This window comes from Corylus avellana, chromosome 2, assembly GCF_965113065.1.
Source record: "Corylus avellana chromosome 2, dhCorAvel1.hap1.2, whole genome shotgun sequence".
Taxonomy (NCBI): domain Eukaryota; kingdom Viridiplantae; phylum Streptophyta; class Magnoliopsida; order Fagales; family Betulaceae; genus Corylus; species Corylus avellana.
In genome coordinates, this window is record NC_142491.1 from 22,173,457 (window position 1) to 22,188,533 (window position 15,077).

At 35.9% G+C, this 15,077-nt stretch overlaps 1 protein-coding gene across 1 annotated transcript; it reads left to right on the forward strand.

Moving 5' to 3' along the window:
* Nucleotides 1–4,375: 4,375 nt before the first annotated feature.
* Nucleotides 4,376–5,095, forward strand: LOC132168044 (blue copper protein 1b). The gene is made up of 2 exons (XM_059579113.2): nt 4,376–4,626; nt 4,746–5,095. The coding sequence occupies exons 1-2, from the start codon at nt 4,425–4,427 to the stop codon at nt 5,003–5,005; spliced, it is 462 nt and encodes a 153-aa protein (XP_059435096.2). The 5' UTR covers nt 4,376–4,424; the 3' UTR covers nt 5,006–5,095.
* The last annotated feature ends 9,982 nt before the right edge of the window (nt 5,096–15,077 follow it).

Consider the following 15,077-nt stretch of genomic DNA (forward strand, 5'->3'; position numbering starts at 1 on the left):
GGTCTGCTAAGAAACAATCAGTTGTCTCCAGGTCTAGCACTGAAGTTGAATATAGGTCTCTTGCAATTACTACAATTGAGGTATTCTGGCTGCGAATGCTTTTCAAGGAACTCAAGGTTTTTCTTCCTATGGCTCCTATACTGTGGTGTGACAATCTTAGCGCTCTTGCTCTAGCTTCTAATCCTGTGTTTCATGTTAGAACTAAACATATTGAAGTGGACTATCATTTTATTCGAGAAAAAGTGCTTAATCGTTATGTTTTACTCAAATTCATTTCTACTGGTGATCAAGTGGCAAATATTTTTACAAAGGGGTTATCTTTAGCTCGATTCTTGTTTTTGAAGTCCAAATTGATGGTGCTTTCAACCCCTATAAGCTTGCGGGGGAATGTTAACATGAAGTTAGTTGGTGATTCATCATATGCAAACAATGCAGCTTATAACAGTAAAGCCAAAGCCAGTAGTGTTAAAGAAGGTCAAGTTGTCAAGAGATCGAGCGCAAGCAAGCAAGCCCGCAAAGGCTTGAGCACACACTTAGTGTGATCGAGTGCAGACTCGTACACAGACAATCCTAGTAGCAGTAGGAAATCAGAAAACCAATATGGAAGGTTTTGGATCATCCCACGTCCACCTGTGACAACATACAAAGAAGATCTCTCCACTGCATACAGCCTGTAATTATCAGAGATGTTCGAGAGGGAAAGATGCTCAAGGATTGGTTGGCTTGGACAACAAGAAAGCATGCTAGAAGATTTGCTTAGTTGTAGAATATTTTGTAATATTTGATTTTGTCTTGTAGTGTTCTGCATTAGGTCAAATTGTAGTATATATACTACATTATTGTAAGTGTAATTTATCAAATTTGGTTATATCAATACAAAGTTTTTCAGTTCTGTACTTCCCTTTCTTCCTTAAGCTTATATGGGTGGTTTAACATTAATTTGCATCCATTTTGATTGTGACTACTTCATGTTGGCAGTTAGTACGACCAACAAAGGGTGGCCGTTCCGCCTTAACCCTAATTAATAAGCCTTTCAAAGGTGCCTCCATGCAGAACCCAAAATGTATACAAGGTCTCCCCAACAAGATCATTATAGGCGGATCCGAGGGCTAGCACTTCAACTTCAGCTACATTGATTGAACGCTCAAAAATGGCCCCTTTTATCTAATGATATACTTTAGATCGAGATATCTCATAATGTTGTTGTAAAGATGTTAGCAATTTGAACAGTACCTATCTAAATAAAGAGGCGGGTTGCTTCGACAAATGAGTCCTAGCTAGACCGACTCTTACATTTTTTGTTCGAATTCCTAACAATCCAGAGAAACAATTGCTGAATATCCGAATCCTGTGCCATTTAGTTTTGTTGTTGTCTTGGGATTTTCTGTATTCAACTATATATATCGATATGAGAAATATAACATGTAATTATATGATCGATGACAACAATATTGTTAATTTTGCATGCCGCTTTCAAATATATATGATCCACCGACAGACAATACCACAATTCCTCACAGTGTATACTTGCTACCAAAACATGAGAGCTTTGGTAAATAGGCCAAGGCCCTTATCCACAATTTAAAGTTGCTTCATTAAATCAAGTGAGACACCTTATAGGAGATGTATTCTAATATTCTCCCACTTGGCTCACATGACACATCTTTAAAATCATTTGGATAACTAAAATTGAATATAGCATAATTAAGTAATCAGCCTTTCAATTTGATCACTCAAAGATACAATACACGAATCATGGCGGTTATGTTCTTATATCAACATTTTCTTTTATGTATTACAATGTATGAATCTCTCTTAATAAGATCCTTATGTGGTATATATGATTCCTTATGAATGACTTCCAATAAGTCATGCTGGGTTTAAGTACTAGGAACAAATACTTAAAAACATTTTTTAACAATGAACAAGAGTATTGTAAATAACAAGAATTTAATCAAGTATAAAGCGAGCTCACTAATCCCACGTTCTCTACATGTTTCAAAAAAGTATTTATCGATAGCCCTAGCCTTTTGTCGTGGGGTCTACAATTGTAAACTTTGTACTTAGTATACTCTATAGACACTTCTAGTTCCATAGTTCTCTATTTGACCGCAAGGTACTTTATGTCAATACGTTTCCTCCTTTTGTTATTTTTAGAAAAGAAAACTGCTGCTGAATTTTCACAATAAATTTGTAATAACTGGGATATTAATTGAATCCACAACTTGAAGCCTTATAATAAATTCCCTAATCATTTCGCTTGTGAAATTACTTCAAAGCATGCTATGAGCTAATACTTTGCCTCCATAGTCTGTTTAGCACTCTTCCATAATATAGCACCTCCCACCAACATAACGATGTATCCTGAAAATGACTTTCTAGAGTCTTGACAATCAACGAATTAAGTCTGTGTCTAAATATCCAACCACTTCTAGATGGTCAACATGCTTATAAGTCAGCATATGATATCTTGGTTCGTTGTAAATATCTCATTAATTTTCTAGTAGCCTTCCAGTATTCAATTCTTGGATTTCTTCGACATTTTTATTACTTTCCCACAGTATATGCAATATCAAGTCTTAAAAAAACCTGTGCATGCATGCATCAAACTACCAACAGCAGATGCATAGAGAAATTGTTTCCATTTTTTTTATTTTCCAAAGCATTTTTTAGCAATTGACTTAATTAAACTAAATTTATCACCCTTCAAAATGGGTCCGGCATTAGGTATACATTCATGCATTTTGAATTTCTAAAAAAACCCTTTCAATATAGGCTTTATGAGACGGACCTAAAATCTTTTGAAGCCCTATATCTGTGAATCTTTATGCCTAGGACATAAGAAGGTTCACATAAATCCTTCATTTCAAAGTTTTGGGAAAGATATTGCTTAGTGTTATGCAATAGACCCAAGTCATCAGTTGCAAGTAAGACATTATCAACATATTGGACTAAGGAAATAAATTTACTCCCAATGAATTTCTAGCATATGCAATTATATATCCACAACGTTCTTTGTAAAGCCAAATGAAGTAATAACATTATGAAATTTTAAATACTTTTGATGGGATGCTTGTTTTAGTCCATATATAGATTTATTTAACTTGCTGATGTAGACCAGAAAGCTAGGGATTTCATAAAGAGGGACGGGACATGGCACGTAAATTGAGTTCCTTGAAAAATCTGTTCGGACACGGTTTTGGGTTGTCCGAACATGCCGTCGAAAAGAAATTCCCTGAAAATCCTGTCCGGACACGGATTCGGGTTGTCCGGACACGGCTTCTGGATGTCCGGACATGCTTGTTTGGACACAGCTTCTACCTGTCCTGACACATCTATGTTTCAGCTTGCATTGCTTTAATTATTTGGTGCCCGTTTGGATGGAGGCATGTTCCGTCCGGACGGCCAACATAGATTTGTTAAAACCGACTTATTTTGTATATATTAGTATTAGAATTAGGAGTTTGGGGGCCTATAAATACATGTTTATAGCTTCAAGAATGCAGATTTTGATTATATTTCAGTTTTTATCAATAATAAGCTTCAGAGTTGAATTTTTTCATTATTTTTCTTCAAATTCTAGATAAACTCTACTGTTTTGAAAACATTTCTTAAATTTTTGATAGACTCATGGTCTGATTAATATATATCCCTTCTTCTTGTTGTTCTTTCCATCCCACAATGTCACGCTCTTCATCGTAACAAAACCCTTCAAGTTATTTCATGTACACTTCTCCTTCAAGAATCTCATTCAAAAAAGCCATTTTCACATCCATCTAGTATATCTCTAAAGAATATGATGCTGCCTCCCAGATTATAAAAAAAAAAAAAAACTCACACACAATGTTGTAACAGAAAAAGAATGAACCCATTTATTTTACTAAACACAAATGATAATGTGCAATGAAAGTATCATCATTACGTCAGCCAAAGTATATATAATCCAGTTTTCTTAGCTACACCTCAATTAGTCCTCACCCACGTACGTTTGTCAATCGAATTCGGTTAAAGCCCCACTGTTAATTTGTAAATTTCGGTTGTGCATTAATTGACTTTGTGTTTGTCAATTTCATACCTCGGAAAAAGAAAATCGACAACATTAATGATTACAGCATTTTTTGCTGACCACCTTTTGGTTCAAACAACAATTTAATTACTTCCGTTGTTGGATACATTTTCCACGCGATTTATAACGCAACTGGAAAATGAGTTTTTCTTTACCTACCAATCCAGGGAAAAAAAAAGTCAATTAATTTGTTCGTTTTACACGACCCTTTCTTTCTCTTCTTCAACATCTTCCTCCTCTCCCCTCTATAAATACCTCTTAACCTATCTTTGTGAATACCAACATCTGATTTTACAATCTTTCCTTTTTTAAAATCAACCTCTTAAGTACTACTTAATTAACTCTGATACAAGAAGACATGGGTAGTTTCACTTTTGCTCAGTGTCTCATCCTGATTCTTGCTGCTTCCTCGTTGGCAGTTTGTACGGCCTCCCGTCGCCCAAAATACACACATGCCCCCAACAAGATCATTGTAGGCGGATCGGAGGGCTGGCGCTTCAACTTCACCTACGCTAATTGGGCGCGCAAAAATGGCCCCTTTTACGTGAATGATACTTTAGGTGAGTTCATTACATGTCCTCCCATTTTGCCAGATCATCTCTCTCTCTCTCTCTCTCTCTCTCTCTCTATATATATATATAACGTCTATTTATATGATAATTGTTAATGTTGGATGCAGTTTTCAAGTATGATCCACCAACAGACAATACAACAATTCCTCACAATGTGTACTTGCTACCAAACCTTCGGAGCTTCTTAAAGTGTAACTTTACGGGAGCGGAGTTGTTGGCCGATGTGACGCAAGGAGGTGGGCAGGGCTTCGAGTTCGTGCTGAAAAAGTGGAAGCCTCACTACTTTGCTTGCGGTGAGCACGACGGCACCCATTGCAGCGTTGGACAGATGAAGTTCTTTGTCATGCCAATGCTCCGTTGGTATTGATGGATAATAGAAAACGAGAGACGGGAAAGTTACTGCCTACTTAGTTGCTACTCTCTCTTTTTATTTTATGTTTATGTCGTCTCAAATTAATAACGAGAGTTAATCAATCTTTTTTTTTTTTTTTTTTTTCCTTAAAGACAATATGGTAGTTTTTGATCGATTGAAATGAGAGTGAATAAATGCACCAGTGACTTGGTATTTATGTTCTGCGTATGTACGTGCTCTTGCTGTTTCTTATTGTATTACATACTATACATATTACAAATTGTGTGAATCTTTTGTGGTTATACCATAAATAAGTTTTGGGCTCAAAGTTTTTGGCTCAACCAACATAATATCCAATTCGATTTTGACTCCAATTTGAGAAATTTCGATTTAATCATTTTCTTTATTCGATTAAACTTAACCATGATTTGTTAAATTTAACCATATTTTCTAGGTCTTCCCAATTTGCCCTTTAAGCTTGGAACTTTTCCGGAAACGCTTTAAAAAAAAAAAACAAAAAAATAAAATAAAATAGCACAAACTAACAATACTAAAGAATTAATACATATAAGTTTAAGAGTTAAAATATGAATATTTTGACACTTAACACACCCTCAAACTTACATATTGTTAGTCCCTTAGCAATACGAAACTAAAAACAAAATAGAAAAATAGAAAAAAAAAGAAAAAAAAGAAAAAAAAGATAAATCTATCTTTCGTGGGATATACGATTGCATTTACTATATGCAACAAGCTTTTTAAACCTCTAGGAATTCCCTAGTGGACGAGTGAAGTCTCGTGAGGGTTTTCCAGAAATGTTACCCACAAAAATCATGCAAGAGTTCAAACTATCCAAAAATTAAGGTATCACTCAAAACTATGATTTTCATTCATTTGCAAGCTTAAAAAAATAAACTCCATATTCACAATGAATTGGAATTTTAAAATTTAATCACTTACAAAAGACATACTAAGGCATTACAAGTTCGAAAACAGTGTAAAGTGAACTACCACATAAATATGAAACTTCTAATTATTTTCAATGTGCAATGTCTCAATATCTCAAAGTTCACTAAAATCCCTATTAGAATGAACAACAATGGCATTTTTTTTTTTTTTTTCATCAGGTTGTGCAATGTTTGGTTCCCTTAAGCTTTCTAATTGACCCATGTAACGAGTGTTAAGTCAATGACTCCAAAACCAGATGGTTTTAGGGCATTAGGTGTAGAGACGCTCCTAGAACTTACTAACTCGAGTCAAAAAGGCTACGAAACCAAACTAACCATGACATTAACCTAATCAAAATTCTTCACATTTTAACGTGAACACTCAATGCTTTGAGGCATGCAAGAGGTCCAGTTACTTAGTGAAAAGCTTATCAATGATCACACACACACACACACACACACACACACACACACACACATATATATATATATATATATTTTTTTTTTTTCTTTTTATCACATATATATATGCCAAAGTATCCATCTAATAAATCATCTAGTTTTACCCAAGACATAGAAACACACACATCAGACTTCATGTCATACTTCACAAATTATGTGCTAATGTGCTTGTGTAAGATTAGATCAAACATGTGAATTCTCAACTGTCCTAAGCAAGTAACCAAACTGAAAAACTCAATTACCAGATCATGTGTTCAAAATTTTAAGCTCACCAATGAAATCAAATCACAATTTTTAAGATCAACCAAAATTTTAAGACAAACATGATTTAAAATGGGACAAAGTGTGTGTAAAATGTCTCTCATAACCCAAAACTTAAATTACACATTGTCCCCAATGTGTGTATAACATGTAAAGAATTTACCCGGGAGATCGATGAACTGTTTGAATAATATGGCTCATTGCACACCCTCAAACTTGAATTAAAACACACTTTGTCCTTGCAAAATACTAAAGTAACAAAGGAAAACAAAAACAAAATAAAATAAAACAAAATAAAATAAAATAAAACAAACAAAATAAAATAAAAAGGATATGTTATGGGGTGCCTCCCATGAGCGCTAAGTTTAACGTCTTCAGCTAGACTGTGGCACTTTAAACTTGAAGCACCAGTCTTTTCTTTTCTTGCACCAAAGGGAATGAATCTTTTCTATTGTAATGTGCTTCCGAGTGTTTATAGATCGGGGAGGACCACTTTGAGTTTTCTCCAACAGTTTCTCATCCGGGAGGGAATCATGAACTGGATAATACTCGGGGAATTCATCTATCTTGATGTCCTCAATTTGCTCATCACATAGCCTCAACAGGCTTCTCTCTTGGATTCTTAGTAATTCGGGAATAGGAGCTGATGTTGAAGAAGTCTCAGTGCTCTCTTCCTTTTCCTGATGTAGCTCCTCTAGAACCTCGGTTTGCTTATCTTCTTCTTCCACCTTGTTGTTCTTAGGAGTGGAATCCAATAAGGCCTCAGCTTGCTCATGTATCATGTCAAGGTCCAGATCAAATTCAAATTGAGCAAATCACTCTTCCAATGGATCGTCCAGACTTGGCTCACTACTAGGTCTACTCACTAAAAGAGAGTTAAAAAAAAGTCTAAGAGCCTCATGCCTTGTAACACTTGTAACCTTAAAACAAGACGAGGAAAAAAGGCTCAGTAAGAAAGAACCCCAATCATTAAACATTTGAGTTATATTCATTTTCTTTAAAACTTATTTTTCCATACAATTGATTTGAAAACACCCTTTTACTTGTAAGTAATATTCTCATGGTAATTCTATTTCTGATCAATGATATCCAACGATGAAGACAATTGGCCGAATCCCACGAAACCATTTCATGATTTTATGATTTTACGTATTGATAATTCTTCAATATTTTTTTCATTCGCAATAAAATATTTTCATTGTGCGGCAATAAAAAAAACATGTTTTTTTGGAGAGAAATACTATTTCACAAATTGAGTCACAGGACTCTAACCTCGATCTTCATACCTAAAATCCAAGAAAGGCACAAGAGATCTCTTAACTATCGATTAACTTAGGTGCACTCGGCATGGCAATACAACATTATGATGGATTACCACCTTCATGACAACGTCCTTGAGTAGTTGTGCTTCCATGCATCCCAACTTCGATATTGAGTTCATTCATCTTTAAACATTTCTTGGGGCCAAAATTATCTCTCCACACATGTGCCTTCATCATCCAAATCTTTATAATTCATTCATTTGCTTTTCATTAACAATCTTAGGCAACGTGTAGGTGGAGGGTATACAATCAGAATTGTGGGCCTTGGAGAATGCTGGTTTTATCCATGTATCATGGGATGCCAATGTTGCTGCTCATGTGCTAGTAAAGATGGCTACCAGCCTACAACCCATGTCCTAGATTCTACCTGGTTGGAGGAAATTCCACCTAGTATCTGTGATATTGTAAGGAGGGAAGAAGTTCCTCCTTTTTTGTGATCATTTTGATCCTCTGAGTTGATCAATGCGAATCATCTTTGTTCAAAACAAAAAAGAAAAAGAATAGTCCAACTAGCATTTTCTAAACTACCCCCTTATTAAAAAAAAAGGAATTTAACTTTCTCAATCTGTTTTATCTATAGATCATACAGATTTGAAATTTAGAATGTTGTTCCAAAAACTCATTTTTGTCAAAATATTAATTTATTATGATTTTCATTCACCTTAAACCTTATTTTCTTTGTTGGGTTTTGAATTGCCAAATTCAACGACAAAATACATTCATATGCAATTCTGTCTGCATTGCATACATTGTTGTGTCTAGAGAAGACCTAAAAGATATGATTAAGCCTAACCAATCATAATAGAAGACCTATATGATGTGGTTAAGCTTAATCAAATCAAGGAAATGAGCAAATCAGAATTATTTAATTAGAGTTAAAATCGGATTTTATTAAATTCAGTATCCTGCACATCTCTCTGTATTTGGACCATAACTTTCGGCTCAAGAATCGGATTGAGGTGAACCCAGTGGCATTAGAAAGCTAACTTAAAATTATACAAATATTTGTGAAAGATTTTTGTAATTTGTACGTTCCCTATGCCAAAATCGTCACTCAAGATAGGACGAATCCTATTCCAACTAGAACTTGTTTTTCTTCCAATTTCAACTAGTACAAGGTTTTCTTGTAGTTTATATATAGAGAGTGATGCAGCGTGACTTAGTGGGTTGCAGTGAAGAACATCAATAAGTAGCGGATAAATACTTCTAAGTCTTGATTCTATCAATGATCTAAGAAATCTTTTTGACAAAACTAGATACTCTCTAGGTTTTAAAAGAAAATAGAGGAGTAAACTCAACTATGAGTAATTCTCATTAATAAAAATCAATAATCAACATAAACTGCTTTTCTATGGAGGCTATAAGCATACATTTATAGCCCAAAATCCAAAACCTAATAAAATATGATATAAATACCCCCCAAACCCTAAACCTAATAAAATAACAAAATAAAGACTCCCAAAACCCTAACTCTAATAAAACAACAACATAAAGTCGGCTAGAAAATAATAAAATGCGAAAAAATAACATAAGCCTCCCATGTGTGCTCGAGCGCAGTTACAAGTGCGATCGAGTGCAGGTGGGCGCTCGATCGCAAGATCGAGCGCAGTACCAAAGGGTGTGCGAACGGGATCTGATCTGCATCATTCCCCCTAGGTTGGAAAGAATTCGTCCTCAAATTCGGCCGGTTCTTTCCACGGTCCTTCGGATGCCCAGTCAACTTATTCCATTCACCCTTCCTAAAGATCAAGAAAATGCAACACCCCAAAATAAACTTGACGCTTCTCATCATCGAAATACCTTGATGGTTGTCATGAATGCCCCATACACCATTTGGCAATACTTCAGATTTGCCATTCTTCGTTCGTTCCTTTTCCCTTCCACGCGCCTTGAGGATACTCAAGAATGGATTAGTCGTAGTTGCCCTTGTGAATAAATAATTCTCCTCAACTGCATAGAAGTCACCACAATCATTACTAGGAGAATTTAAAATACTTTCAACCCCAAGGAAATCATCATAATCAACCCCTTCATCATTATAATTAGGCACTTCACCTGAAAAGTCTTCATCAACTTCTTCATAATTGGCGATGTTACCTGTGGGCTCTTCCTCTTCCAATTAATGATCTTCGGGGTAGAGGTAGCCAAACATGGGAGAAAAATATCTTCTTCGTACGCTTCCTCTTGGTTATCTTCTTCGGGGTAGAGGCCGCCAAACATGGGAGAAAACCCATCCTCTTCGTACTCGTCCTTTAGGTCGGATGCCAAAGGTCCTTCAATTGGCTCTTCCTCATTGACATCGTCATCATAGGTTGGTGGGAAATCCCAATCCAGAAATTCTAGTGAAGGATCTGCAACATCTTCATGTTTGAATTTTTCATCAATGAATTGGATTCCTAAAACTCTTCATCCACAGATTCTTTTTCCTCCTCCATAGAATATGGATTCAGTTTATGGATTTGTGGTTGGCAAGTAGGGGTCCAATTGGCCTGTCATGGACTCTTCGCCTTGTTCCATGTTTCCCTAAATACCTTTTTCTGTAGGAATTTTCTATTTTCTTTGTCAAAGCCATAGACCCTTGTCTCCAATTTTGTGACTTCTGGCCCATGGTATAACTATGGGTCAAGAAAGTGACTTGCATATATTTCAATAGTTTCTCCCAACTATTAATCTTCAATTTGCCTTGCCGCATCCTAGTTTTATTTAGTTGTTGCCACCACACACCAACTCTTCCCCGGAATGTGTGTACCACCAAAGAGACTCGTTGTGCATCAAACACCCCGTTGAATTCAAAAACCTCTTCAACAGTCAACACCCAATCCATAAATTCGTCAGGTTCTAAATCCTCGTTGAATTCTGGAATATTGAGTTCGAATCTACTCACCCGCCGATTGGCATGAGCTTGCGCAAGGTGCTGACGTCCGTGCATTCGGTGCTCCGCAAACGGGTTTATAGACCCGTTCCCATGTTGACCACACAAGTTAGATAATTGGGTAGTGAGGTCTTCAATTTGATGCCTCATAACCCTGAATCGATCCTCCGTGTGTTGCCAATGTTCAACGATAGATTTGCCTTCCGCCTCTGCGAATCGCTGTCTTGGTTGGCGACGAAAACCGTTCGGCCCAGTACCACTCATGTGCCGCAAGCGAATTGCTGGTTGTTCCTTACGTGCTGTCTTTGTGCGCACATGCATCTCGTTCATGTCTGCAAAGCAGTTGCTCCTCCCCATTCATGGAAAATAATTGAGCTCTGATATCAACTAATGCAGCGTGACTTAGTGGGCTCCAGCTAGCGAAGAACATCAATAAGTAGCGGATAAATACTTCTAGATCTTGATTCTATCAATGATCTAAAAAATCTTCTTGATAAAACTAGATACTCTCTAAATTTTGAAGGAAAATAGAGGAATAAACTCAACTATGAGTAATTCTCATTAATAAAAATCAATAATCAACATAAACTGCTTTTCTATGGAGGCTATAAGCATATATTTATAGCCCAAAACCCAAAACCTAATAAAATATGACATAAATACCCTCAAAACTCTAAACCTAATAAAATAACGAAATAAAGACTTCCAAAACCCTAACCCTAATAAAACAACAACATAAAGTCGGCTAAAAAATAATAAAATGCGGAAAAATAACATAAGCCTCCCATGTGCGCTCGAGCATAGTTACAGGTGCGATCGAGCGCAAGTGGGCGCTCGATCGCAAGATCAAGCGCAGTACCAGAGGGTGCGTGAACGGAATCTGATCTGCATCAAAGAGCTGTTATGTATGAAATTGTAAGGAATTTCACATAAGAATTACATCTGCTAAGAGAACGTTTAGGATATTGAGCATTAGGGTGTGCCTTTATCACATATAGAAGTCTAGCGGAATTCTGGTAAATGAGATCACATAGAAGAAACATTTTAGAGGTTCTGGGAGAACTACTGCAGTAGCGGGCAAGTGAGTCACTCTTCTAGTACACGGGATTATCAGTTGCAAAGGTTTTGTAAGTGTTGACATTGTGTAATTTTTAGTTATTCTATTGTGAGTGATTTCCTGGGTTTGGCTGCCCCGAAAATGTTTTACTTTTAGAAAGTTCTCTAAAATGTTTTCTCTTAGCCACCAAAATATATGTGTCATTGCTATACATATTTTGGTCAATAATTGGTTATATGATTCGTTATTATTAATTCCGCATATTATTTGCATACACCTATTCAACTCCTTTCTAGGTGTCGTTTGTAATCGTATATCTTTTTTTCATTCTTAAATAAAAACATTTTATAGTTTTCCAACCAAAAATGCCGTAAAAATATATTCAGTTATCAAAATTTCTAATTCTTTTTGGGTCTGTCCAAAAAGCTCTGATTGCTACCCGCTAGTAGGCCTAGCCCTATTTTCCTTAGTAGAGACCTCATCTTCTAGGCCCAGGCCCCTAGCCCTATGTTTTATTAGCCAATGCAAAGATTGCAATACCCTCATATTCCAAGTGGCAAAACTACTTTTCTTTCATTCTCTTATCAAAAGATTTCATGTGTTTCTTTTTTCTTTGAAACCACAAACTTAATTAAAGCATTTCTACATGAGTTCTAAACTGAATAAATTAACATCTTATTTATAATTGAATGTCATTACATAACTCTACTCTAGACTATATTGTTTTTGTACAAACTCTAAAATGCCACAAAAACGACATTCATAACCATGGCTCATGATATCAATAAAAGTAAGCCCATCAAATGTTGAGGTCTCCTGTGCTAACCCTGTGGGTAGAAATCTAGGCTCACATAGGGATCCTCCTCGACCTCCTCAACAATATCTATAAAATTGTGTTGAAAAGCAAGTAGAAATCTTTTTTTTTTTTTTTTTTTTGACATTCCATACAAAGGGGGGGAGTGATTCGAACTAGTGACCTCCGCTTCATGAGGCATAATTCCCAGTCGATTGAGCTATCCCTTGGGGACAAAAGCAAGTAGAAATCTAGGCTCACATAGGGATCCTCCTTGACCTCCTCAACAATTTCTGTAACATTCGTAATTTCACAAGTTGAAAAGCGAGTCCATGACTCAGCAATAAAACTATACTGATTGCTAATTTATGTGTGATGTGAGCCCATTTTTCCATAAATTCGATCTCAATCTTTTGGAAGCTGCTTTTCAAGGTCAAAATGTATTTTTAAACATATGCATATTTTTTCATAAAACTGGCACTAAAAAAAAAAATGAAAAAAAAGGCCCAATTAATTAGTGACGTTTGAAAAACGTTTTAGTGTCGTTTTACTGTTCAAACATTATTCATAAAGTAGTGACATTTGAATAGAGTTAGTATTCACGCTTTGAAATGCAATGTTTCAATAGTCTTATTGTTCGCGAGTCACTAGATCATGCGTGAAAAGCGCCGTTTGAATATTGTTACTATTCATGTGTCACTATTAATTTACGCTTTGAAAGACAACATTTCAAATGTGTTACTATTCACGTGTCACTATTCACACATGAAATGCAACGTTTGAATAGTATTACTATTCATGTTCGAAAAGGTGTCGTTTGAACAATGTGTCTGTTCAAACGACTCTAAGTAATTTTGAAAAAAATTGGCGCTCAAAATTTGCGTTTATAACAACCATACACATCCAAAAACTTTAAAATTTCTCTCTCTCACCCAAACACACGTAAAAAATAATTTTAAAAAAAAAATAGAGGGGGGGCTGCCTCTGGGAGAGGGGGTGGCGAGCGAGCCACTCCCAGAGGTTTCCAAGGGTGGCCGTGCGCCACCCCCATGGGCCGGGGGTGTCAGCAAGCCACCCCCTGATCTCCCTAGGGGTGGCCCACGAACCACCCTACAGGTGGCTGGTGCCATATGGAACTTTGAACTGAAAAGGATCCACTATTTAAGAGGTATTCTTATTCTTTTACTTTTCTCAAATATAATTAACCGTATATTCTTATGTTCAAATGAATTGGAGATAATCCTCATTCTGAATAACTCTCATATGTACCATTAGTTTGTCCGTCAAAAATTTGATGGTGACACATGGAACCCTAACTCGGACGGTTGAGCTTGTTTTACAGCCAAAAAGATCAAACCCATTTATTTTACGGTAGTTTTACTAATTAAACAAAAATGATAATGTGCAATGAAACTGTCATCATTGGTCCAGCCAAAGTATAACCTGTTTTCTTGAATAGAGATTTTCGGCTGCCATGAGGCAGTCAAGTGTCGATCAGACATCTAACACTTTTTTTTTTTTTTTTTTAATTTCTTTTTTAAATTGAAGAAGAGAGAAATTAAAGGAGAATCCAAATTTGAGATATTAGTACTAAATTTGAGGTATTAGCACCAAATTTAAGATGATCGAATCCCTTTTAGGTGATACCATCCCTAAAAGGTTAACCTTCCAATCCTAGGTTTTAGTTTTAAATAAAAAAATAAGTTTTGAGGCATTAAAAATTAAATATTAACTCAGAAAAATTTAACAAATATATATATATATATATATATATATATATATATATAATTTTAATATTTGTCCTATGCTTTGGCAGCCGCATAGCATGACTAAATTTTCTTAGCTAGCTTTACCTTAGTCCTCACCCACGTACGTTTGTCGATCGAATTCGGTTAAAGCCCCACTGTTTGTAAATTTGGGTTGTGCGTTGACTTTATGTTGGTCAATTTCATACCTCGGAAAGATAATGGACAATGATCATAGCATATTTTGCTGACCACGTTTTTGGTTCAAAGAAGAATTAACTTCCGTTGTTACCTGCAACGACCCATTTATCAGGATTTATATAAAATGTGTTTGGCTACTGCTTCCTCGTGGCCGGAAAGTAGCATCTAGGAGGTAAAAGAAGCCGAAATAATAATAATAACAAAAGGTCTCGTGGAAAATGGAACTGAAAAATGAGCTTCACATAATTGCATTTTCAAACATTTACCTACCAATCCAGAAAAAGGTCAATTTGGCCGTTTTGCACCAGCCTTTCTTTCTCTTCTCTCTCTTCCCTCTCCCCTCTATAAATACCTCTCAACCTATCTCTATCAATATTGCCAACATCGATCTGATTTTACAATCTTTCCTTTTTTGAATCATCAACCT